Source organism: Bos indicus x Bos taurus, chromosome 16 (assembly GCF_003369695.1).
Source record: "Bos indicus x Bos taurus breed Angus x Brahman F1 hybrid chromosome 16, Bos_hybrid_MaternalHap_v2.0, whole genome shotgun sequence".
NCBI classification, from domain to species: Eukaryota; Metazoa; Chordata; class Mammalia; order Artiodactyla; family Bovidae; genus Bos; species Bos indicus x Bos taurus.
The window spans coordinates 66,264,452-66,291,927 of NC_040091.1; the positions used below are offsets into that span (position 1 = coordinate 66,264,452).

Below are 27,476 nucleotides of genomic sequence, written 5' to 3' on the forward strand. Positions count from 1 at the left end.
GAGTTTAAGTCAGCTCAGTGCAGCTTAATGTGTAATGCACAAGGGTGAAAGATATACGTTAAATGTGTAACTCTTAGGGTGTAGTTCTATCTTGAATTTCTGGAAAATAAAGATTTCCTTCAATCCTCTCATATTTTTGTTAGGAAAATCAACCATATTACACATAATTTGCTACTTCATTTTAAGATTTTATTTAAATCGTTCAGATTGTAACTGTTGTATTTACATTATTACACTCCCTTCCAAATGACCCTACATTTTAACAGAAAAGATTCTTTGCTAGTTCGTCTAAATATTCGGTTTGTTATGAAAAAGTTCAGCTTTAAACGTGTAAGGCAAAATGGAAGGGTAGGTGCTCAGATTTTGCATATTGCTTCCTTTTCCAGTTCTGCCAACCATTCAGCATGGACAGCAGATCCTCAGTACCATCGAAGGCATTCCAGTAACTTTACCGTGCAAAGCAAGTGGAATTCCCAAACCATCTATTGCCTGGTCCAAGGTAAAGGATGCATTTAGTGGTGTTTGTTAATGACATGTGCTGTAACAACAGCATTTGAATATTTTTAGTCATACGTGGAACTTGTCGCTCTCCTATAGGACCTTATGGAAAGGAAAAACCACGCTGTCTTCCTCTTGGAAGGGACCTTAACATGTCCTTAGTGCATTCACCTATTTAACCCTTAAGTAGTGTTCACACAACAGAGAACATTAATATAGCACATGCTGTGGGCTAGGCATTTTTCTCAGCACTTCACATGTTTCAGCAGATCCTCTTTTTATTCCCTGTCAGTGTTTGATTTTGACTTCAGTGTAGCTCTGGTGGACAGCTCCATGCTGTCTGCCAGGGTCACCCCTCATGCATGTACCTGTCTGGTTTGGGGACTCAGGGTTTTCTTCAAGCCCCACAGGGTCATGCAGCCTGCTACTCGAGTGGTCAGGAAGTGCAGGAACATTAACTCCTGGGAGGGGGAGATGTCCCAAATACATGCCCCACTTCTCATCTGTCAGGAGAACCCTTCTGAGGTGTATATGCATAGTGTCTCAGAGGGTCACCAGCACACACTGAGCTTATAAACCCAGAACCAGAGGAAACCAGGGCAGTGAAACCCTTTATTAGCCTTCCTTCCTCCTTGCATCACTCTCCGACCCTCCTCTTCAAGGCTCTGAGAGTCACTTTCCAAGTAAGTTCCCTGAGTCCAAATCTTTGTCTTGGAATCTACTCTTCTCAAAGCCAAAACAAGACAGATATGTGAACTTGTGTGGACTTTGCTAGTGACTCGGTGGTGAAGAATCCACCTGCCAATGTAGGAGACACAGGTTCAATCCCTGGGTCAGGAAGATACCCTGGAAAAGGAAATGGCAACCCATGGCCTGGGAAGTCCCATGGACAGAGGAGCTTGGCTGGATGCCATCCATGGGGTTGCAGAGTCAGACATGACTGAACAACTAAACAACCACAACAAGAGTGAACTCGTTTCTCCCCACTCTGTATTCCCTGTTACGACATTTTACGGTTTTTCCCTGCAGTAAGGAAAAACACATTTTCTGACAAAGTCCTTTCCATATTTTAACAGCTTCGAAGACGGCATATGTAATTAAATCTGGTAGAGAGAAAATAATGTAAAATGACGGCATAGTAATGAAACATGGTGTTTGTAGAATTAGTACACAACCAGAGTATTTTGCCTTAACATCTAATTTTTAAAAACTTTATATTTTATATTGAAGTATAGCCGGTTAACAATGCTGTGATAGATTCAGGTGAGCAGCAAAGGGACTCAGCCATACCTGTGCATGTGTCCATTCTCCCCCAAACGCCCCTCCCATCCAGGCTGCCACATAACATTGAGCAGAGTTCCCTATACAGTAGGTCCTTGCTGGTTATCCATTTTAAATATGGCAGTGTGTATGTGTCCATCACAAATTTCATAACTATCCCTTCCCCCGGTACTTCCCTCTTGATAACCATAAGTTCATTTTCTCAGTCTCTGAGTCTGTTTCTGATTTGTAAATAAGTTCATTTGTATCATTTCTTTTTCATATTCTTCGTATAAGGGATAGCACACAATAATTCTCTTTGACTTACTTCGCTCACTGTGACAGTTTCTAGGTTGACCCATGTCGTTGCAAATGGCATCAGTTCATTCTTTTTAATGGCAGAGTAATATTCCACTGGGAGAAGGCGACGGCACCCCACTCCAGTACTCTTGCCTGGAAAATCCCACAGACGGAGGAGCCTGGTGGGCTGCAGTCCATGGGGTCGCGAAGAGTCAGACACGACTGAGCGACTTCACTTTCACGCATTGGAGAAGGAAATGGCAACCCACTCCAGTGTTCTTGCCTGGAGAATCCCAGGGACGGGAGCCTGGTGGGCTGCCGTCTATGAGGTCGCACAGAGTCGGACACGACTGAAGCGACTTAGCAGCAGCAATCTTCCATTGTATGTATTTATCACATCATCTTTATCCATCCAGGACATCTAGGTTGCTTTCATGTCTTGGCTATTGTAAACAGTGCTGCAGTGAACGCTGGGGTGCGTGTATCCTTTTGGACCGTGTTTTTCTCCAGATAGCCATAACATCTAATTTTATACTTCTAAAAGTCTCTGAAATATAGAGAAGTTGGTTTTGATACCTGTAAATTAAATTGAAAGGCTCAGATTCCTGCACAAAAGTACAGTGGTGAAGCTGACTCCACAAACTGCACAGTGTCTGGTACTGAGAAGTTTAATTCATTTTAGGGAAATATAAAAATAAAATCCTTCCCGAGTGGCCTTTGTTCTGTGATAATACAATGGAGGTGAAGAGTTTGGCCTCCTGAGCCTGCCTGCCCAGGTTCAATTTCTAGTTCTACCAATGACTGACTCTTTCACCTTGGGCAAGCTATCCCACCAAGCTCCCAGAGTTAATACTTTCATCTGTAAAATAGGGATTGTCGTATTTACTACTCATAAGATTGTTGTAAGCATTACCATAGTTAATTGATGTGAAGTGTTCAAAACGGTGCCTATCTTAGCACAAACACCCATCCCATTTGCTACTTCCTCATCCTCTCCAGTTTTGGTAGTTCTAGAATGAAGGTGACCCGGTTTAGTAGGAAGAACTATCACCTTGGCATTATTTGTTTTTCTTACAAGGAACTTTCTTTAAGTTAGCCTCCTTTCAATCTAGTATTTTCTCCTTTAGAGATCCTTTTTTCTCCCTCTCTTCCTCTTCCGGACATTAAGTCACTCCTTTATTATCTTAAAAAACACTTCACTGTGTCCTTTTGCAGAAGGGCGAGCTGATTTCCACCAGCAGTGCTAAGTTTTCTGCAGGGGCTGATGGAAGTCTGTACGTGGTGTCCCCTGGAGGTGAGGAGAGTGGGGAGTATGTGTGCACCGCCACCAATGCAGCTGGCTACGCCAAAAGGAAAGTGCAGCTGACTGTCTATGGTGAGAGCCCCCGTGGACGACTGTTCTCTGATGCTGTGTGTCTGTGCCAAAACTCACATTTCTCTCCCAAATAACGTTACCAGAGGCCTGAACCCCTAAAGTGAACTACTCCCCCAAGTTTATAGTTTTTTACAAAAAAAAAGTACTTTTCCTTCCAACCTACATCTCCTCTCTTTAGATTCTGATTTAAAGGGAGAAAAACGGTATAGCCTTTTGGAAAAAATTTAATGGTGTTTTTCCAAGGAGTATGCTTATGGCACCCAACCCTCTTTAGAAACACCACGTAGTTAAGGCTCCTAGCAAAGCCGAACCTCAGCTATGTCTTGGTCAGCGCTCTGCCTTGAGGGGTTGCTTTACATATGACACATTCTGAAAGGGCATTTTGGCGGACCTTTTCATTGTGTTGTGAAAGGAAGAGCTGAAAAGGAAAATGTTCTAGTCATTTTCCATTAAGGTCTCACAGTAAATGTTTATGGAAAGCTTTAGATATGTCCCCAAACTTTGAAATCAACAGAATCATTTTGAAAATTATTTAAGAATGTTAGTGGTCCTGTTTTTAACTTAAAGTGTGCTTTGTTTCAATGTACTCTTTCCCTTCCCAAACCTGTGTTTGTTTTAGTAAGGCCCAGGGTGTTCGGAGACCAAAGGGGACCATCCCAGGATAAGCCTGTTGAGATCTCAGTCTTTGCGGGAGAAGAGGTGACCCTTCCGTGTGAAGTGAAGGGTTTACCCCCACCCATCATTACTTGGGCCAAAGAAACCCAGCTCATTTCTCCATTCTCTCCAAGGTAGGAGACCTGGGATGAATTGTGACACGTGAAACAATCTCTTGGGACAGACGGCTGTTCAGGTTTTCAAATGTCTCAAAAGAGAAAAACACCAAACTTTTATTTTTATTTTTTATTAATTTTTATTGAAGTATAGTTACTTAACAATATTGTGTTAGTTTCTACTGTACAGCAAAGTGAATCGATTTTAAGTATACATATCCCCTCTTTTTTAGATTTCCTTCCCATTTAGATCACCAGAGAACACTGAGTAGGATTCTCTGTGCTATGCAGCAGGTTCTCTTTAGTTATCTATTTTATGCACAGTATGAGTAGTGTACGTGTGTCAGTATTCATCTCCCAGTTCATCCCATCCCCACTTTTCCCATTGGTGTCCATAAGTTACCTACATCTGTGTCCCTATTTCTGCTTTGCAGATATGTTCATCTGTACCATTCTTCCAGATTCCACATATAAGCAGTATTATTTGATATTTGATGCTACTTGTTTTTCTTTCTTACTTCACTCCATATGATAATCTCTGGGTCTATCCGCATCTCTGCAGATGGCACTATTTTGTTCCTTTTTATTGCTGAATAACATTTCATTGTATGTACGTACCACATCTTTATCCATTTCTCTGTTGGTGGATATTTAGGTTGGTTCCATGTCCTGAATATTGTAAATAGTGCTACAGTGAACAATGGGGTGCATGTATCTTTTTGAACTCTGGTTTTCTCTGAGTATCTGCCCAGGAGTGGGATTGCTGGGTCATATGATAATTCCATTTTTAGTTTTTTGAGGAACCTCCCTACTGTTCTCCATAGTGGCTGTACCAATTTACATTCCCAGCAACAGTGTAGGAGGGTTTACTTTTCTCCAGACTTTCTCCAGCATTTATTGTTTCTAGATTTTTTTCATGATGGCCATTCTGACCAAAGTGACATGATACCTCATTGTAATTTTGATTTGCCTTTCTCTAATAATTGGTGATGTTAGGCATCTTTTCATGAGTTTGTTGGCCATCTGTGTGTCATCTTTGGAGAAATATCCATGAGATCGTCCCCTCAGAATGGGAGAAAATATTTTCAAACAAAACAACTGACAAGGATTAATCTCCAAAATATACAAACAGCTCATGTAGCTCAGTATCAAAAAAACAACCCAATCAAGAAGCCCAGTTTTTAAATTTGAGATAATTGATATTACACTGAGCCTACAGGAAACATATAAACCATCTAAATCATTCTTTAAGAGCAGAAATGCTAAAACTGAGCTTTGACATAACTTCCCACTGGTACATTCTACAAGGTAGTTATGGAAATGGTTTGGATGTAGATTTGTATGTAGATTCTTGTTGGCACAAAGTGCGTATTATTTATAAAATTGCATTATACCCAGAGAAGCAATAAAACACAATAGGTTCTCTAATATCAAGGTTTTGACTTTCATTAGGTAGTTTTGTACAAATCTTCTTGATTAAAGCCCTTAAACAAACAAAGGTCCACTGAAAAAACATTTGATAGTCTAAGAGTCATGGAAAGCAGAATGCCAGAGACTTTCAGAGTACAACTTTTGTTGCCATGCAGGTGTGAGTTTAAATTTACCTCCACTACATAAAGCTTCTCTGAAACTTTGGCAGTTTTTTCAGTGGGTCTCTTTGAACCTCGACTTTTTGTTTATAGAATGAGGATAATTCCTGAAAGGATGATATAATATACATTCCATACTTCTCCTCTTGTTCTCAAAGAACGGTATCACTTACTATTTTAACTGAATATCATGCCAGAAGTTACCGGCAGAATAAGAGCTATAATTTCTAGCTATCTTCTCTTGGACTTGTTGATGTGTATAGTTTTGAAGCTATAAATTCATGCCACTCTAGTTTCCCTACCACTCTTGAGGGAAAAAAATAAACAATGAAGAACTATTTTATTATGTCTTTGAAAAAAGTAAGTGCCTTGACATTTCTGAATAGCAGACGTACCTTATTTCAGATGAGGCTGAAGTTTCATTGTTCCCCTTCTCAGTCAGTCTCCCTCCCCCTTCCCAGGAGCAAACATGGCCACAGACTTGATGTGTATCCAGACATACATCCTTAGAGAGTACAGAATATTTTCTCTGCTTTTAATTTTGTTTTCATGTACTTGTTTTCAGTTTACCATTGTAGCGTGTTATCTATTATTCTACTGCTTGCTTTATTGAGTCAACTTGTATCCATTTTTATGCATGTAGATTCAGTTTATTCATTTTCATTACCATACACATATTCTACGTTTTATTTAGACAGATTTCTCTCTTTATGCTCTGGTTTGTGTTTCTACATTTTATTCTTTTTTCCCCCTTGGCTTTAGAAACAAAACTTTTCAGGGAATATCTTTTTATGTCTCTCCTTGTATGCAGATACACGAGTTTCTTTGAGACTTGTACCTAGAACTGCAGTTTCTAGTTAGAATGAATCCCTATTTTGAGTTTTGTAGCCATTGCCTAACTGCCTTCTGAAGGGGCAATCCTGATTTATCTCCCACCTGCAGGAAATAGATGTACCTGGTGCAACAAAACTGACTCAAAAGTTTTTGCCATTCATATAGGTGTGAAATGGTATCTTGCAACTATCTTACTTTTCACCTGACTGAATTCCAGTGGGCCTAGAATGCTTTCTCTTGTTTGTTGGCCATTTTGTTGTTTGTGAATTGCATCTTTAAACCTGCTCCAGTGTTCTGGTGACTTGTTTTTCTTTTATTATTGAATGTAGAAATTTGGGTTTTGTTCTTAATAGCAATCCTTTGTCTCCTGTATGTGTTGAAAATATCTCACAATACTCCTAGACTTTCAAATTAATTTATATATGGTGTCTAGTTCCATCCCTGGGTCAGGAAGATCCCTTGGAGGAGGAAATGGCAACTCACTCCAGTATTCTTGCCTGGAGAATCCCATGGACTCAGGAGCCTGGGGGCTATAGGCAATGGGGTTGCTAAGAGTTGGACTGAGCATGACTGAGCATGCTAGGACTCATGTACTGGTTGTACAGAATTTTACAATTTGCCTGTAGCTCAAGGTGTTTGTTTCAGTTCAGTTCAGTCACTCAGTTGTGTCCGACTCTTTGCGACCCCATGAATTGCAGCACGCCAGGCCTCCCTGTCCATCACCAACTCCGGGAGTTCACTAAGACTCACGTCCATCGAGTCAGTGATACCATCCAGCCATCTCATCCTCTGCTGTCCCCTTCTCCTCCTGCCCCCAATCCCTCCCAGCATCAGAGTCTTTTCCAATGAGTCAACTCTTTGCATGAGGTGCCCAAAGTACTGGAGTTTCAGCTTTAGCATCATTCCCTCCAAAGAAATCCCAGGGCTGATCTCCTTCAGAATGGACTGGTTGGATCTCCTTGCAGTCCAAGGGACTCTCAAGAGTCTTCTCCAACACCACAGTTCAAAAGCATCAATTCTTCGGCACTCAGCCTTCTTCACAGTCCAACTCTCACATCCATACATGACCACAGGAAAAACCATAGCCTTGACTAGACGGACCTTTGTTGGCAAAGGTGTTTGTTTAGTAGATCATAAATAAAATTGCAATGTCTTATTGCAATATTTTAAGTTTGTTTTCACATTTTGGATTTTAATACTTCTGAATTTTTATTTTGTGTATAGTACTAGTTTGTGCTCTAATTTTATTTATTTTCCCATGTGGAGAGCCACTTGCCCAACACTAGTTTTGAATAGTCAGTCCTTTCCTAACTTTCTGTAACATCACCTCTGATATTATGTATTACATGTTGAGTTCTCATATATGCTCAAGTCTTCTGGTGGGGATGAGAGGATCTCCATCTTTAACTGTTTATCCATTTGTCAGTCTCTGGGCCAATAGCACACTTTATCTGTCTTAACTTATAGAAATCCTGATAGTAGGTAGGTCTATTTGGCCCCTCCCTCTTAAAGCTATTTTAGTAAAGTGAACATAATAACATTTTATGTGTAGATCTGGTCTACCTAACTACATAAGAGGTGTGTGTGTGTGTGTGTGTGTGTGTATATTCTCAATATATATTTGAGAACTGCATATGTACCTTCTTTTGTTTTTATTTTAGCACATAAAATTTTTAATGAAGCACTGGAGAAAAACTATAATGTGTTCAAAGTATCTTCAAAGTTTGTTAAAACATTTGCTTTGTAAAGCTATAACTTAGTAAAGCAAAGAGATGTACAATTATTTGACAATGTCACACCCTTAGATTAAATTTAAATGTGGAAGCAAATTGGTATTGGTGAGAATATCATACAGAATACATAGGATAATTATGAAAACTTCTGACTTTTAAGGTGCATAGAAATGACATTATAGATTGGAGAATGGTTTCAAAAACTGTTTGCAGAGTAATAATTTCACAGTGAATTGCATTTGCTTAGGGGATATTTAAATTCTCCTATTTTATGGTCTGCCCTGTGGTTTCCTTCTCTTAGACACATGTTCCTCCCTTCTGGTTCAATGAAGATCACTGAGACCCGTGTTTCAGATAGTGGGATGTATCTTTGCGTCGCCACAAATATTGCAGGGAATGTGACCCAGTCTGTTAAATTAAACGTCCATGGTGAGTTTCGAAATGAAAGTATATGCTATCTGTGGACTAGCCACCAGGAAACCTGTTGTCCAGGAAACCTATTATCAGTTTCTCTGATAGTTACCCTCAAATTGTATATGGAGTAATTATACAAAAATTTTCTAAAATCTGAGACTCACAACTTTCTTTCATTTACTTTGAAAATGTTATCTCCTATCCATAAACAACTTTCCCCTTTTTCCTCAGGTGAACAGTATTTAAATTTTGGATCTAAGTTTTACTAGATGTCCATCCACAGATCATGTATAAGTATTGTTGATACACCGTAAAAAAAGAAATACGTTTAGGAACTCCCCTGGTGGTCCACTGGTTAAGAAACCACCTCCTAATGCACAGGACATGGGTTCAGTCCCTTTTTGGGGGACTAAGATTCCACCTGCTGCAGGGCAATTGAGATCCCCCCCCCCACTTTAGAGCCCATGCTCTGCAACTAGAGAAAGCCCACATGATGCAATGAAGACCCAGTACAGCCAAAATAAAAAATATATAAGTGAAAATAAGTATATTCATTCTAAAAAAAAAATCAGTATATTCATTCTTTAAAAAAAAAAAAGAAAGAAATGCATTTAGACTGGTAGCCTTTTGTGGAAGCAAATGCTCAAGGAAGGATTTAATAGCATTTAAACAGTCATTTTCAATGTTTATGGAACTCAGTCACTGAAAACATTCTGCTCCTGGAGTTCTTTAACTATTTTACAAAATTTTCTTGGTAGTCTGCTTTCTTCCCCCAATTTGCCATAGTCTAATTACTCATTCATTCAACATATGCTTAGTGAGCACATATTCTAAGCCCTGCATTCAAATAAGACAAGAAATTTTCTCCCATGGTCTTGACCTGATTTCACTCTCAGATCAGTCACTACTCTAGTATCCTCTTGACTGTGGGATATAAAATCCACTGAGAGTTCTGTTAGTCACTAGTTCTACGGTATTATGTAAAACCTACCCTCTTTTATCTTTAATGTTTTTTTCATAAAATATGATAATAATACAGACATATCTTGGAGATATTATGGGTTTGGTTCCAGAGAATCTCAGTAAAATGAATACAGCAATCAAGTGAGTCACACGGAAGTTTTTGGTTTCCCAGTGCCTATAAAAATTATGTTTACACTATACTATAGTCCACTAAGTGTGCAAGAACATTATGGCTTTAAAAACAATGTACATGCATTGAGCATAATACATACAGTATTAATTTTAAAAATATCTAATTGCTGCTGCCAAGTCGCTTCAGTCGTGTCCGACTCTGTGTGACCCCATGGACTGCAGCCTACCAGGCTTCTCTGTCCATGGGATTCTCCAGGCAAGAACACTGGAGTGGGTTGCCATTTCCTTCTCCATCTTATTGCTAAAAATGCTAAACATCATTTGACAATGTAGGGTTGCCGTAAAACTTCCATTTGTAAAAAATTGCATTATCTGTAAAGTGCAATAAAGCAAAGCACAGTAAAAGTAAAGTGAAGTTTGCCTGTACTATCAGCTTAAAAGATTGTTGCCAATGAAACCTTTAGAATATCTTGGTTAAATATTAAGTTTTAACAAAAGGACAGAGAAATCGGGTTTTTCAGGGATGTAAAGTACATAAATTCTAATCATATCTTTAGGAATCAATTTGATTTTATAGTTCACAATACGTGTATGTGGAACCTAACACTACTTTTGATAAACTATCTCATTTACATTTCTGAAGGAAGGTAGATAAAGGGAAATAATAGAAGTTCTATCTTGATTTTCTTCTCTGAAATAAGTGAACGCTATTATGAGAAATAGTTCTTACTGTCTGGTTAAACCTTGCACAAAGAGAACAGAAGCTAAGAATCCATGGAGAGAAACACTTTTTTACTCTGTTACAGAAATCAACTGGATTGGCATTTTAGAGGCTTTTAAACCTTACGTTATTTATGTAAGAAATCTGACATCCTTAAATGCTTAATATTCCTCGAGTTTGGAATGAGAAGTTTAAATTCATTCTTTCCCATAATCCTTGCAGTGCATTGGTACTGAAGAGGTTATTTTGCCTGGATTAGCAAGGAAACAGGCCTCACACACTATACTGAATTGCCCTCGATCACACAGCTAGTAAGTGGCCTGAGCCTGGGTCCCCATCCTGAGATGATTCTACTTTCCCATGCTGCGTCTTGGTGAGGAGGTCTCATTTAAAGTGAAAAAAGGAAGGAAGTTTTTAAAACCTGGATTATTAATACTCAGTCATTGTTTCCAGTGCCTCCAAAGATACAGCGTGGCCCTAAAGTTATGAAAGTCCAAGTTGGTCAAAGAGTGGACATTCCGTGCAGTGCTCAAGGGACACCTCTTCCTGTTATCACCTGGTTCAAAGGTGGAGGCGCCGTGCTGGTTGATGGACTGCAGCACATTAGGCATCCAGATGGGACATTAAGCATCAAACAAGCGGTGCTCTCAGATGCTGGCATATATACATGTGTCGCTACTAACATAGCAGGCAGTGATGAGACGGAGATAACACTACATGTTCAAGGTGATTTGGGTCCTAGGAAAACATATGGATGGCGGGGTGGGGAGTGGGGGAAAAACCCTGGAGTCTCTGCAGAAGATACAGTCTTGCTTAGTCTTGGATCACTTTCAGAAGACTTCTGTATAGCTTTATGACTCTCTAGTTATCTTTGAAGGGAAAATGATTCCAGAAATGAAATGAAACTGTATGTTAGTAAACTGTTTACCTTTGAAAATGGAGTTGCCGAGGATGGTATAGGTAGTGCAAACAATCCTAGGGAAGTACCCCACCCACTAGTTTTGGTTTGGAAGAAATTGTGGGCACAGTTGATTGGAGTAGGATTTACCTTAGAGTAGTAAGGGATTCAACTTTAATCCCTAGAAAGTCGAGGTCCACTGTTCCCTCTAATGATGGCCTATATTGAAGGTTTAAAGATTAATCTTTGGGGAATTCCCTGGTGATCCAGTAGTTAGGCTCCACGTTTCCACTGTAGGGGGCACGAGTTCGATCCCTAGTTGGGAAACTAAGATCCCACGTGCCACACGGTGCACCGCCCCCCTGCCCCAAATTGGTTAATCTTTATTCCTTTAAGCAACAAGTGTTTATCAAGTTCCTGCCAGGGGTCTGTCGTGATCTAGGCGGTGAGGAGAAGACAGTGACAGAGGTAAAAGCCCTGGTCTCATGACCAGTTCTGTAAGTAGGCAGAAAGCAAGCAGGCAAGTGAATAAGAAATAACAGATTGTGAGATGCGCTTTGTAGAAATTTAAAATAGTTTTTATTAGACAACTCCCAGCAGTTGGCTACTGTAGACTGAATTGTCATGAGGACTTCTCTGAGGTGATGATACGTATAGTGAAACCTTGTTGGCTAGAAGGAGTCAGACATGTCCAATCAGGAGGAAAAGCATTCCAGTAGGGAGACTACCAGTGCAAAGGCAGGAAGAGAGAAGCAGGTGTTATATGTAGCCTCAGAAGAATTCAGTATTGCCTAAGGAAAGCCTGTGATAATGCATTTATTTTTCTAATAGAACCACCTATTCTGGAAGACCTAGAGCCTCCATATAACACTCCATTCCAAGAGAGAGTGGCCAACCAACGCATTGCATTTCCATGTCCTGCAAAAGGTGTGTATGACTCGGTCATGTGGGCATTGGCATAATGTTGTATTGTTCTAGAATTCTGTATTGAACCCCAGGCATCATTAAATTCTACTCGTCAGTCCTTGTTATAACATTTGTGCAAAATGGAAACTAACACTTCTTTCAAATAAGAACTCTTTAAATTAGGTATTCTTCCCTCCAGATGTTTTATTTCCTTTGCTGGAAATACCTTCTGTTCTTTCAGACTTGCCTAATCCGGTATGTTTTCCAGTTCATGCTCCTTCCTGTTACTTAGTTCATTTTATTTCTGACAAGATTTCTCTTTATAATGTGACAGAGCTATTCAAAATATTGCATATTTATCTCAGTCAGGGGTATAAATTAGGACCATACCCTTGTTACTCTTCTTTTCTAAAAACTCCTTTCTAGATTTATCCTCTACTGATAATTCTGGAGCCAGGTAGTAACTTGGCTTCCTGATGCTTGTCCAAACTCCTCCTTTCCCTGAATTTCTGGGCTTTCTATCCCATCATATTTCCTGGCAGGAGATGGTTATTCTTTCTCCTCCAAAGCCTATAAAAAAGGTTATTATCACCTTACCCTGGATGCCCAATAGGTGGCCCAAAATATTCTCTTTCACATAATGGTCATCTGCAGTGACTCAAATGAGTCTGTACTAATTCTGGCAAAAACCAAGCAGTATCCTTTCCATCATCTGCTGGAGGAATCCATGCTCCTACACGAGCCTCTTAGTCGTCGTTCCTGGAGACAGTGGAAGTTGAAGGACCTTACAACTCTCTCTGTTTCTGCAGCAAGATTTTGCATCTCTTAACAATATCTCTCTCATCAATGATTATTTTCTACCAGCATTGAAAAAAAGGCAACTCTAATAAGCTCTTCAGATATGTAAAGAGTTGTCAGTAACTATTCCTAGGGTCAATGATGGCTTCCCTGGTGGCTCAGTGGTAAAGAATATGCCTGCAATGCAGGAGACATGGATTCAATCACTGGGTTGAGAAGATCCCCTGGAGAAGGAAATGACAAACCTCTCCAGTATGCCTGGAGAATCCCCTTGGCCTGAGAGCCTGCCAGACTATAGTCCATGGGGTCTCAAGAGTTGGACACAACTTAGCAACTACACCACCACCACCATTCCTAGGATCAGTGGGTGGTGGTGGTAGGCAAGGCCTGGAAAAGAATCCTTGAGAAAGGTAGGTTCAAGTAAGTTCTGTGCATGCTCACTCTCAAGGGCCACTGAATCCCTGACTTAGAAGCTGACTTGAATGTCCCTTTTCCAGTTTGATATACAACCTCTTCCTAGTTTCCTAGTTCACCTGGGATAGAATTCTTGTGTTAATTTAAAATTGCCGTGTTCAGTCACTCAGTCCTGTCTGACTCTCTGTGACCCCACGGAGTGCAGCATGCCCAGGCCTCCCTGTCCTTCGCCACTTCCCAGAGCTCGCTCAGACTCTTGTCCATTGAGTCAATGATGCCATCCAGCCATCTCGTCCTCTGTCATCCCCTTCTAGCTTAGTGCCTTTTCGTTATCTTTGCCGTGAATTTCATCTTGACCTGGTTGTTCTACCATTGAGAAAGTAAAGGTAATGCAATTTATTTCTTATGCTTGTGTAGTTTGCTTTTTCATTTATTAGCGTAACAAACATTAGTTGAGAAGTTTGAGAAGTCCATAAAGGAATAAGTAGGATGTAAGGAAATGGTTATAACCCACTTTTATCCTTGGCAACATGTGCAACTGTAGTCCATGAGTTTTATATTCTCTTCTTCATCAGTCAGCATCTTCCAGTGGAATATGCCACTACTTTTGTTTCATTTTTTCCCATAAATGTAGTCATTTTTATGATTGAGTCATTAATAGTCAAAGTCATTTTTGTAACACTTTGACTCAATTTGAGTTTAATCTTAATGATACATTCTGTGTATTCGTGCCATTTGCGTACTTGTCTTTGATATATGACCATTCTCCATTCTTTGATATTTTTATTATGCTTTAAGATTATTAGCCATGTCTCATACAATATATTGATTTTATTTAATGTGCTTTTATTTTTTATATAAATTAAGTAAAATGTGAAAGTACTTAGAATACTGCCTGGCACATTCTTTGCTGTATAAATAGATTCATATTATAGAGTTGTTCTTGCTGCTGCTGCTGCTGCTAAGTCACTTCAGTCGTGTCCGACTCTGTGTGACCCCACAGACGGCAGCCCACCAGGCTCCCCCGTCCCTGGGATTCTCCAGGCAAGAACACTGGAGTGGGTTGCCATTTCCTTCTCCAGTGCATGAAAGTGAAAAGTGAAAGGCAAGTCGCTCATTTGAGTCCGACTCTTCGCAACCCCATGGACTGCAGCCTACCAGGCTCCTCTGTCCATGGGATTTTCCAAGCAAGAGTACTGGAGTGGGGTGCCATCGCCTTCTCTGATTATAGAGTTAATCTTTGTCTATTTCCAGTATGTCCTTTTGGCTCGATTATGCTTTTTAAGATTTTTTTTAATCACTTTTATTCATATAACTTCCATTCACTCTGTTGGTCATAAATAAATCCAGGAAAGCAGTTCTGCTCACTGCTTTCTCAACTTTATTTTCAGTATAAAAGCTCAAGAATCAAACTATGCCCTCTCTTTAACAGAATGGGATCCCCACAAGATGTGTGAATAGTAGATGTTCCTCATCTCTGCTCTATCAGGACTGTTTAAAATGTGAATGATGAAATGTCATTTGTGTTTGCATAATCTTCACTTTCTGTTCCTTACTCTTCCTTTATTATCACCCCAAATCTCTGCCTATTTCTAGTCTAGTTAACTAAAATAGCTTTTTCCCTCATTAATACCATGAACTCACTCAAGAAAATGTTTTTCTTATTATCATCTGACTGTCTTGATAAAAACAACTTTGATCAAATTCTACACTGGAATCCTTAGATCTTTTAAAACCAGTCAGGAAATAGAGAGATGACATACCATAATCTCTGCAAAATTCCATATCTTGAAAGTACCTAAGGATACATAGTATAATGATGAGAAATTTTATTTTTCCTCAAGATAGTTGATATTTAATAGTGATTTCTAAGTTTGTTGTAAAATATCACAAAGCTTTAATTTCTTTCTTAGGTACCCCCAAACCAACCATCAAATGGTTGCGGAATGGTAGAGAGCTGACAGGCCAAGAGCCTGGTATTTCTATATTAGAAGACGGCACATTGTTGGTTATTGCTTCTGTTACACCATATGACAACGGGGAGTATATTTGTGTGGCAGTCAATGAAGCTGGAACCACAGAAAGAAGATATAATCTCAAAGTCCATGGTAAATACAGATAAAGTCATATAACTGAATATGTAACATGTTCAAATTCCTTTATATGTTTTTCTTTCAGTGTAGTATCATTTAATATTTACATAAAAAGACATGTTATCAATTTAAAAACTAGTAGTCTAACTTCATGTATTCATTTGACTTAAAATTTCATATAATTTTTTATTGTGATTTTACATCACTGAAAATTCAAACGGTAGAAAAAGATACAAAGTCAAAAGTCTCCTGGCCCTGAGCTAAGCAATCTACTTTATCCTCCCTATGGGCAAGGAAAGTTGTTAGAGGTGTGTGTGTGTTTGTGTGTATCTTCCCAGAGATATTTTCTGCAAAAATGAAGAAATACGAATATATATTTCATCCTCTTTTTTTTTTACATATAAAAAGAATTTATGGTAGACCATTTTATCCATTACTGCATACCTTGCCTGTATCATTAAATACTCTACCTTAGAAATTATTCAATATTCCTAACTCTTATCTATGCCTGACTAGGATCCCACTATACCATGACTTAGCTTTCTATGATATTGATGATGAACATTTAGTTAGGTACCACTTGTATACTGTTTTAAGTAATGCTTCAGTGAAAATCGATGCTTCAGTGAAAATTGTGTACGTATGGCTCATGACTTATGCATGAGTCAAAGAATACATACACTTAAAAATTTAATGGATATTGTCTTCCATAAATACTGGGCAATATTCATTCTTATCAGCAAAGTAGTCCCACTTAACTTGAGATGAGCAGTTTGCATTTTGAGTGGTATGTGAAATAAATAGTTTCTCCCTTAAATTTATCCTTAATACATAACTGAATTTTTTTTTCATTTTTCATTTTCAGCTTTAATTCATACCTGAATAGTTAAAGTAAAAATTTAGTGAGTCACTTATAAATATATTGTCAAGACTCTTCATTTCATAATAAAAGCTTTGCTTAAGTATGACCAACCTTTTCTAGCTATCAAATATCTCAGATTTGCTTTCCAAAGTCCTTTGTAAAGGAACTATATATAATATTTATTTTAAACTAACTACAGTTCCTCACTTTTTGCAGTTCCTCCAGTAATTAAAGATAAAGAACAAGTAACAAATGTGTCCGTGTTGGTCAACCAGCCAACCAGTCTCTTTTGTGAAGTTGAAGGTACTCCATCTCCCATCATTATGTGGTATAAAGATGACGTTCAGGTAAATGGAGATGTCCAAATATGCGTACATCTTTGCCTGTGCCTCTGAAATTAATCATTCAGATGTGACTGTCTTATTAATAGCAATATAAAATTTTTGCTTCAAATTTTAATTAGGCATTTTTATTGGGATTGGAAATAACATTGACCCTTTTGGTCTTAAAAGGTGACTGAGAGCAGCAGTATTCAGATTGTAAACAATGGGAAGATATTAAAGCTCTTCAGAACCTCTCCAGAGGATGCAGGAGGATATTCCTGTAAAGCAGTTAATGTTGCAGGCACTTCTCAAAAGCATTTTAACATTGATGTGCTAGGTAAGGAAAATATTCTTTTAAAAAACTATGATTCGGATGTGTTTTATATAGCATAGCACTGACTGTATTAAAGAGTTAAAGAGATGAAAATTTGATAGAAATATCCATTTTACTCTTATTATTTTTGTCTTTGGGTACATGGTACTGTCTTATACATAAAATAATAAATTACTGTTCTTGTCAGTTTCTCTATTGAGGCGGTCAGGAAATTCTTTGGGAGGTAACTATAGAGGATAATGCAGGTAAAATTCATTCATTTGCTGACCTCTCCTGAAGCTCCTGGGTTGTACTTGAACTGATAAATGTAACAAATTCACCCTCCTCTGCATTCTGAATAATTTCTGTAACTAAATTACCTCAGCCCTAATTCTAATTAAGTGGGGAGAATTCTGAGAACAGGCTGAAACTGTAATAAATTGGTGTTTAAAATATTTAAAATGTTTGAATCCTAATCATAAATTAAAATTTTCATAAGTTTAGCTTGTGAAATTATTTTTGCTGATTAAAGTTCACTTTGTGATAAAATGACTCCCTTCATGTTCAATATTTTGCTCATCAAAGGACATATGATTTGTAAGTCTAGAGTGGAAATGAGGTCTGGGGATGATCCTGTGTTAATTCTAATGCAGTTTATGATCATTCATAAACTGTTATAACATAAAAATTCTGTCTCATAAGTGTTGTCAAAGCCTGAAGTACTTTGCATTCCTCTACCAAAATTACCATTATTATCTATAAGTATCAGCTACAAAAACAAAGTAATCTTTCTATTATCAGTCTCATTGGCATTATTTCTCTTGGTACTCATTTACTCTCATGATTTACTACTCTCTGTGTGCTGATGACTTCCACATTTTTATCTCCAACTCAGACTTCTTTTCTGAGCCCTCAGGCTGTATGTCTAATCTCCTCCACAGTATCTTGGCTTTTTTAGCTCAATATCTTTGGCTCAATATCTTAGTTACATAGAGAACAGAAAGAAAGAAAATGAAGTTGCTCAGTCATGTTTGATTCTTTGCGACCCCATAGAGTGTAGCCTACCAGGTTTCTCCATCCATGGGATTTTCCAGGCAAGAATACTGGAGTGGGTTGCCATTTCCTTCTCCAGGGGATCTTCCTGAGCCAGGGATTGAACCCAGGTCTCCCACATTGTAAGCAGACGCTTTTACAGTCTGAGCCACCAGGGAAGTCACTCAGAAAGGTCTCAGTAAATGTCTGTTCTGGTCACCTTCAGTGACCCACATCATAGTGACCGTCAGTACCACTGCTTCTGCCACAACCTGGCCCCGATTCTTCCTAACTCCCTCTGCCCAACTCTGTGAATTTGTCTACATCCTGTTAAGTCTGCTTCTTAACCCATATCAATTATAAACTGAATTAATGTAATAGCCTCCTAACAAGTCCACTTCATCCACTCTTTGCCACTGGAATCTGATCTTCATTTGGAAGCCAGCATGGTCTTAAAACAAATTTGATCACCACCCGCCCCTCCCGGCATTGATACCTTTTAGTGGCATTCCCTGGAGCCTCAGATGGTAAAAAAAAATCCTGCAGTGCGGGAGACCTAGGTTTAATCCCTGGGTTGGGAAGATCCCCTGGAAGAGGACATGGTTACCTACTCCAGTATTCTTGCCTGGAGAATCCCCATGGACAGAGGAGCCTGGCGAGCTACACAGTTCTTGGGGTCCCAAAGAATTGGACATGACTGAGCGGCTAAGCACAGTACAACACACAGCTCTGCAGATGATGGTTAATCACCATAACAGGATGTGAAGGGAGGATTTGAAGATCAGAGAAGTTTATGGGAACTCTTTAATATGCTTGATAATTCTAAGAATAAAAACTAGCACCTTTTCACATGGAATATAATGTGAATCTTTTAACATTTTATCTGACGTGCAATTTTAGCATAGGAGGCCTTTAAAAGAGAAAAGGGTAGTATATTTCAAACAGCACTATGGCATAATATGTAGAATTTGAACATTATCAGATTGTCGTTGACTATGTCATTCATTATTTTAAATGGATAACCATAGTAAATTTCATTATATGAGCTTCACTGCTCATTTATATTCTAAACTCCTTTTGTGTGTTGATTTAATGTTGCTCAAAATGAATTCTTTATTACCACAATTCTTCCAAGTAATTTTCTGCTGTCAGATCTTTCATGAATGTGTTCCTATATTTAAATTTGATATTTGGGTCTACAGATGTGATATGAAGAGGGATTATTGCATAATATTTTCTTGTTGACATTAAAACTTGTTGAAATATTATAGAAATCATTATCTTCTCTCCCTCCTCTACTCTTTTTGCTAAGTCGTAGATTTTCATGATAAAATATCTATGTTTAAGTCCCGCCCACCATAATAGGTGCTGGTTCCCCTGGTGAAGTCTCAGTTGTCCTGAACCAGAATACCACCCTTGAATGCCGGGTGAAAGGCACCCCCTTTCCTGTTATTCGCTGGTTAAAAGATGGCAAGTGAGTATTTTTTCTATATTTGTTGCAAGAGTCCAGCTGTTTGTAAATAGATGTGGATTTTCTCCCTCTTAATTATCTTACCACCTAGAGTGTTTTAAGTGAACATGAAGGAAAAGCAATATTCAAAAATAGTCTCAAATTTATGAATTATAAGATGCTTTATAAATGCTAGGAATTTATTTTAGAGACATGGAGAAATTCAATTTGTTATACACTGAATATATGCAAGGGCTTTCCTGATAGCTCAGTTGGTAAAGAATCCGCCTGCAAGGCAGGAGTGCCCGGTTCGATTCCTGGGTCGGGAAGATCCCCTGCAAGAGGGCATGGTAACCCACTCCAGTATTCTTGCCTGGAGAATCCCAATGGACAAAGGAGCCTGGCAGGCTACAGTCCATAGGGTTGCAAAGAGTTGAACACAACTGAAGCAACTAAGCACAAATATACATGAAGAGCAACAAATGAAAAAATACAAGATCCAAATAAAGAACTAATCTTGTGTTTACATGGAATTTTGTGCATTATTAAAAAATGAAATTTGCTCATAACATCAAGATAAATACTTAAGCTAGTTTACTATATGGGCAAAAAGAACACCCCCTAAAGAGCAATTAAATGTTCCCCAGACTTCAAGTTCAAGGGCTGCTGAGGTTTGCCCACATTGATAATAGGTGCAATGATTTGTATTGCTCATGAGAGCTTATTTATTACAGCATGGTCACAGTTTGTGTATTTTTATAATTTCTGAAAGTAGGTGTCTAAGACTTAAGTAGCAAAAGGTAAAGATTTGCAGTGTATGAAACAAAGGATTGTATAAAATGTTTTTATATGTCAAGAAAGACAACATAGGAAAATGTATGGAGGGTATAAACAGGCAATTAGAAAGTTATATAGTTAAGCAATAAATGTTTTAAAAGATGTTCACCTTCAATAATTTGGAGAAGGTAAGCAAAAATAACGTGACTTTGTTTTTCATAGATCAGTTTGGCAAAAAAATAGAAGTTTGAAAAATATCAGTTGTTGTCTTATAGTTTGGTAGGTTAGGATATAATACTCTGATGGAACAAGGTATTAATAAATTAGTACTCTGAAAGCCAATTTGTTGATATCAATTAAAATTTAAATGTTCATGTGCTCTAATACAGCAGTTATACTTCCATTGTCTAGGAAAGGGAAGTCAATTGTCTGTTCCACAGGAAGGCTTGTGTGTTAATTCTCTCTGAAACAATGATGGCAGAAAGTGAAAACTGCTTAAAGCTTGACCTTGGGAGAATGGATAGGTGACATACAGCGTTGTCATATTGTGAAACACTGAACAGCAATTAAAAAGAAAATCAAGCTATAGGTACCAAAATTATCTCCGTAGCTATTGTCAAGTTAAAAGAAAAATAGAACAATAATACAATGCCATTTATGTATAACAACTTGAGATTCCTTTAGCAACACGTTTATGAGTGAAAAGGTTTAGAAAAATCTGTGAAAGAACACAAACTGACAATGTTAAGAGGAAAGACTCACGTTGGGGCAATAAACCAAGAAGACCTTTCCTTATTATAATGCTTTTTTTGTTTCCATTTTTATGAAACTTGCATAGTGATCAATCAGTGAAAGTTTTAAAGTTGCTTAAATTTGAGTAGCATTATCAAGTATTCCACTTCTTTAAACAGAATACATTAAAGTAAGGAACTTGATTCTGTCAGTTTTAGGGAACTTCAAACAAAGTGTCATACCAAGGAATAGTAAGGGATGCTGCCGCAGAAAATTTAATGTGTTTTCTTTAATCTTGTAGTCTTAATAGTGACTGCATTCATTTATCATGTGGCAAATTCCCTGCAGCTTTTTAAAAACCAGATATAGGTCTTCCTGAAAGAATATCAGTGGGATTTTAAAGGTATGACTCTTAAGATATCATAGACTTTAATAACCATGATGTTTTAAGTATTAAATAAAGCTGCTACCAAACGTAAAGCAGTCACATAATAGTAGTTGGTAAATGACTGAATAGTGGAAAAAGACTCCTTGGCAAATGTATATGAACTACCTTTGGGATAAATATCTTTCAGTATTAATGATTATGAAAGCATTCATATTTATTATAATACCTACTTATTAGGAAACTTGACCTCATTGTCTTTAGTTAGTAATAACTATATATTGCGAATATTTTTCCAGGTATTATAATATTAGTGTACAAGTAATATTGCTTGGCTTGAAGCTCCTATACACTTAAATTTTCCACCATCATTCAGAAAAGAAAAACTATCTATATAAATTTAAAAAGGAGAGGGGGTGGTGAATGAATGAAATAAAATATTTTATTATTACTGTTCAACAATTTAAGTTTAAAAGGAAGAATCTTTCATCTCAAAGTGATAATTAACTTTCATTAATAACGTGATTTAATAATCCCACTCTTCTGAACAGGAGTACTTAATCATATCATTGCATTTTTTAGATTCCTACTAAAAAATTCAACTTTGATCTATTTTGTTTTTAAACTCATACAACTTAATGATTTCTGTTGTGATTAATAAAACAGAAAATGTTTAGGAAAATGAAAATGGATCCATAGAATAAAATTGTATTTTTTCTAGGCCTTTATTTTTGGGAGACCCTAATATTGAAATTCTAGACAGAGGACAAGTTTTACATTTAAAGAATGCACGAAGAAGTGACAAGGGACGCTACCAGTGTTCTGTGTCCAATGCAGCTGGCAAACAAGCCAAGGATATAAAACTGACAATCTATAGTAAGTGTGACTTTCTTATGCTTTCTACTATTATTATAGTTCTCATTATACATTGAAAATCAGGGTTGACTCTGTTAACTGCTCTTTTATTCAATGCAAAATAATTTTAAATGGTACTTCAAGGGAAAAAGCCTATCTTCTTCTGTTTTAAGCTAGAACATTGTATCCAATTTTAATGCATTTTATCATTGAGTTTGTATTTCTTCAGGGTCTAGTGATTTTCATATGATCTCACTTAAGAGGTCAGGTATTCCCTTATTTGTTAGTGTAAGATAAGTTAAATGTCTGTGTACCTAGAGAGGTTTTTAAAGAGCTCTAAAAAGAGTAGAGGTGCATGAAATAAAATGAAGTTGATAGTATGCAACCAAGTCAGTTATTCTATTTTCATTCTATCTTGGCCTTTCTTCAGACCGCATGATAATAATTTAAATATTTTAAGCAGTGCTGTTATTTTCTTTCAGTTAAGTCCCCATCAGAGGTATGTAGCCCTTGTTTCACTAAAACTTTCAATATCCTCTGAGGAAGATGACTGCTAAAGTCATTTTATTTTTATGCCAGGAGCCATGGAAGGTATTTGATTATTCTGTTGCAGGCACAAAGAATTACACCATAGAAAGGAGTAGAACTCATCAGGTCAGTCATGCTTATTGGTGGCTCTGCTCCCTGCACTGTCTTCTTTCTGTAGCATATGACACTCAGGCGAAGTTCAGATGCCTCAGAAACTTCTGCAGGATCTTCCCAATCCAGAGCAATCCCAGAATGACTCTATTCCATTGTCCTAGTTTTCCTTAGAGCACCGATCACTGTTTGATAGTTTAATTGCTTAATTATGGGTTTATTTACTTATTTGCTGTTTCTCACCAAGGAGAGTAAACTTCAGAAGGACCTTGCTTTGCATGTTCTCTAATGTCTGATAGCATGCACACAGGCATACAGTAGCTCTCAAGAAATATTTGCTCAGTGAATAAATTGTCTAGTGACAAACTTTTCAGTAGGGTAACCATCAGCTAGAGTTGACTGCTGAGCACTGGAAATGTGGCTAGTTCAAATTGAGACAGGCTGTAAATATAAAATGTTGTGGAGTCACAAAGTTGTGTCTGACTCTTTTGCAACTGCATGGACTGTAGTCCGCCAGGCTCCTCTGCCCACCACGGGATTTCCCAGGCAGCAATACTGGAGTGGGTAGCCATTCCCTTCTCCAGGGAATCTTCCTGACACAGAGATCAAACTCACATGTCCTCCAGTGCGGGCAGATTCTTTACTGCTAAGCTACCAGGAAAGATCTCAAAGACAAACCTAATATGAAAATATAAAGGAAAATTCTTAAGTAATAATTTTATCATCTGAAATGATATTTTAAATATATTGAACTAAGTAAAATGTGTCATTTTCATAGTTTTTAATGTGACTATTGGAAAATTTTAAATTATATATATGGTCATTGTATTTCTGTTGGACAGTGATTGTTTGGTCATCAATAAGAACTTGGGCTTCTGAGGTAAGCCAACTTGGGTTCAGATCCAACTTACATCATTTACTAGCTTTGCAACTTTGAACAAATTGTCTAACCCCTCTGAGCTTCAGTTCCTCATTTCTAAAATGGGGATAATAATAGCACCTGGGCAGGAGGAGAAAGGGACGAGAGAGGATGAGATGGCTGGATGGCATCACTGACTGGATGGACTTGAGTTTGGGTGAACTCCGGGAGTTGGTGATGGACAGGGAGGCCTGGCGTGCTGCAGTTCATGGGGTCGAAAGAGTCGGACACGACTGAGCGACTGAACTGAACTGAACTAAATAATGAAATTGTAAGGATAAGTTGCTGGATACTTTACACGTATTGCCTGGCTTACAGTGAAACTTCAATAAATATGTTTGGTGGTTGTTTAGTTGCTAAGTTGTGTCTAACTTTTATTATCTACTTACTATTCTATTGTCTTGCCGCTTGAAGTATATAGAATATAGCTTGATTTCTGTATAACCTCACTGAATTGCAGATCTCCTTTTTAATGTTAGTTGTCTTTATACAATGTTTGAATAGCTTTCTTGAATCAAAGATTTTACTTAATACAGGCTTTTAAATCATTTCTGTCTATAAATAGAAGCGTGTGGAAGAAATTAGTCTTGAATAGACATGTCCTCCAAAGCACAGTAATGTTACTGAAAAATGAGCTCTATAGGCATCCAAGTTAAACAGAAGTACTGTTGCTACCACTGGCCTCCTACCAGAACCAGGCTTTTAAACAATAGGTGCAATATCTCCCTTAAGCTCTTGGGTAGTCTTCTCTACATTGTTGTGTTGTTGCCAAAGTCTGTGATGAATACTTGTGGTGATTCAATGGGACTCCTACTTCCATAGGACTTGGATCCTTTCATTTCAGATCCTCTTGTTCATTCAGTATCATGCCCTCAGGCACAGAAGAGAGGACTCTGTAATGAATGATTAAACCTTCTGAGATTGTCAGAGATGAAAGGGGTTGTAACACTGAAATTTTAAGTATTATAATTCAGGAAATAATACCATTTCTTCTCAGGCAAGCTTGTCTACACCTCTGAGTGTGTAAGCTTAAGCTTATTTTATTTCACTTGCGAAAATGTTTTTATTTATAAGAATAAATGAAACATATACCATACTTGGATGAACTGTGAGAAATGCTAATATAGATCTCAGGTTGAGAATGTGTTTCTCACCGCAGCTAATTCATTCATTTTATGTGAGGATAAAGCAGGTGGATCTGATGTACCTGAAAAGCAGAAATGCACATTTTGCCTGAATAAGGAAAGAAATGGAGAGAAAATATGAGTGAAAAATAAAAGATATGGGGGGAAATTAATGTGAAAAGGAAAAGGAAATAAATGAGCATTTAATAACCTATGGGGAGATTGTGCAAATTCATAGCTAGTAGTTTGAGGTGAAGATTTTTAACTTAATCATGGATAAGTTTCAGATCTGAGAATTTCCCCAAATGGTATAAAAGTTTTTGAGTGTATATACATGGTACATTTTAATGTACAATGGATTCATAGCATTTACCTGTAACACCTTTACTCAAACAGAAGTACAGGACTCAGAAAAGTATATGTGAATTAAATTGAAGCAGGAAGAAATATTTATCTGGGAAATTTAAACAGTAGATGGTATATTGTTCTGCTGTCAGCTAGAAATGTTTTTTGAGTAATTTTTCTCAATTCATAAATAAAAACTTTTTAAACAAACCCTTTTCAGTACAAGTGATATTCCTTTGTAAAACATTCATGGAGGGTAAGGGGTTGTTTGAACCTATGTTCTTGACTTCATTAAGGTATCATCCAACTAATTAGGCTAGCCAGTTTATTTAGACAATTTGAGCCATAAAATTGATATACATTTCCAGATTAATATCAATAGGCTGAAATTAAAATTTAAAGTCTGAGTAAATATTCTTTCTTAAGATTTAAAAATGGTAGCTTGAATTTATATTAACTAATTATTTATAGCAGAACTTGACAAACCTTTTTTATAAAGGGCAAGATGGTAAATAGGTAGATTTACCTATTGATGATTAGATTCAAAGAATTAAATATGATAGACAGAATGCCTGAAGAACTATGGACAGAGTTTCGTAACATTGTACAAGAGGCAGTGACCAAAACCATCCCAAGAAAAAGAAATGTAAGAAGGCAAAGTGGTTGTCTGAGGAGGCTTTACAAATAGCTGAGGAAATAAGAGAAGCTAAAACGCAAGGGAGAAAGGGAAAGATATATGCAACTCAATGAATGCAGAGTTCCAAAGAATTTCAAGGAGAGATAAGAAGGCCCTCTTCAATAAACGGTGCAAAGAAATAGAGAAAAACAACAGAATGGCAAAGACTAGACATCTCTCCAAGAAAATTTCATGTAAGAATGTGCACAACAAATGATAGAAACAGTAAGGACCTAACAGAGGCAGAAGCGATTAAGAAGAGCTGGCAAGAATGCACAGAAGAACTATACAAAAAAAGGTCTTAATGACTGGGATAACCATGATGATATGGTCACTCACCGAGAGCCAGACATCCTGGAGTGTGAAGTCAAGTGGGCCTTAGGAAACATCACTATGAACAAAGCTAGTGAGGGGTGATGGAATTCCAGCTGAGCTGTTTCAAATCCTAAAAGATGATGCTGTTAAACTTCTGCATTCCATATTCCAGCAAATTTGGAAAACTCAGCAACGGCCACAGGACTGGAAAAGGTCAGTTTTCATCCCAATAGCAATGAAGAGCAGTGCTAAAGAATCTTCATACTACCATGCAATTGCATTCATTTTCCATGCTAGTAGGATTATGCTCAAAATCCTTCAAGCTGGGCCTAAGCATTACTTGAATTGAGAACGTCTAGATGTACCAGCTGGGTTTAGAAAAGGCAGAGAAACTCGAGATCAAATTGCCAACATTCGTTGGATCATAGAGAAAGCAAGGAAATTCCAGAGAAATATCTACATCTGCTTCATCAACTATGCCAAAGCCTTTGACTGTGTGGATCACAGCAAACTGTGGAAAATTCTTAAAGAGATGGGAATACCAGACCACCTTACCTGCCTCGTGAGAAATCTATATGCAGGTCAAGAAGCAACAGTTAGAACCTTATTTGTAACAACTAACTGGTTCAAAACTGGGGAAGGATTATGTCAAGGCTGTAAATTGTCACCCTGTTTATTTAACTTATATGCAAAGTACATCATGCAAAATACCAAGCCGAATGAGTTACAAGCAAAGACATTACTTTGCCAACAATGGTCCATATAGTCAAAGCTATATTCTTTTCAGTAGTCATGTATGGTTGTGAGAGTTGGACCATAAAGAAGGCTGAGCACTGAAGAATTGATGCTTTCAAATTGTGGTGCTAGAGAAGACTCTTAAGAGTCCCTTGGACTGTAGGGAGTTTGAACCAGTCAGTCCTAAAGGAAATCGATCAACCCTGGATACTCATTGGAAAGACTGAGCTCCAATACTTTGGCCACCTGATATGAACAGCTGACTCATTGGAAAAGAGCCTGATGCTGGGAAAGAT

At 37.8% G+C, this 27,476-nt stretch overlaps 1 protein-coding gene across 4 annotated transcripts in view; it reads left to right on the forward strand.

The window, feature by feature from the left end:
* The window catches only part of HMCN1 (hemicentin 1), a 537,282-nt gene that overhangs the window by 283,161 nt on the left and 226,645 nt on the right, over window positions 1-27,476 (forward strand). For all 4 annotated transcript variants that reach the window (XM_027565583.1, XM_027565584.1, XM_027565586.1 and 1 more), the window contains 11 exons: window positions 387-499; window positions 3,274-3,433; window positions 4,053-4,221; window positions 8,661-8,788; window positions 11,043-11,315; window positions 12,319-12,414; window positions 15,519-15,713; window positions 16,777-16,907; window positions 17,073-17,220; window positions 19,576-19,702; window positions 22,294-22,448. In XM_027565583.1, coding sequence (XP_027421384.1) covers window positions 387-499; window positions 3,274-3,433; window positions 4,053-4,221; window positions 8,661-8,788; window positions 11,043-11,315; window positions 12,319-12,414; window positions 15,519-15,713; window positions 16,777-16,907; window positions 17,073-17,220; window positions 19,576-19,702; window positions 22,294-22,448 — 1,695 coding nt within the window. The remainder of the gene's footprint in view (window positions 1-386; window positions 500-3,273; window positions 3,434-4,052; window positions 4,222-8,660; window positions 8,789-11,042; window positions 11,316-12,318; window positions 12,415-15,518; window positions 15,714-16,776; window positions 16,908-17,072; window positions 17,221-19,575; window positions 19,703-22,293; window positions 22,449-27,476) is intronic.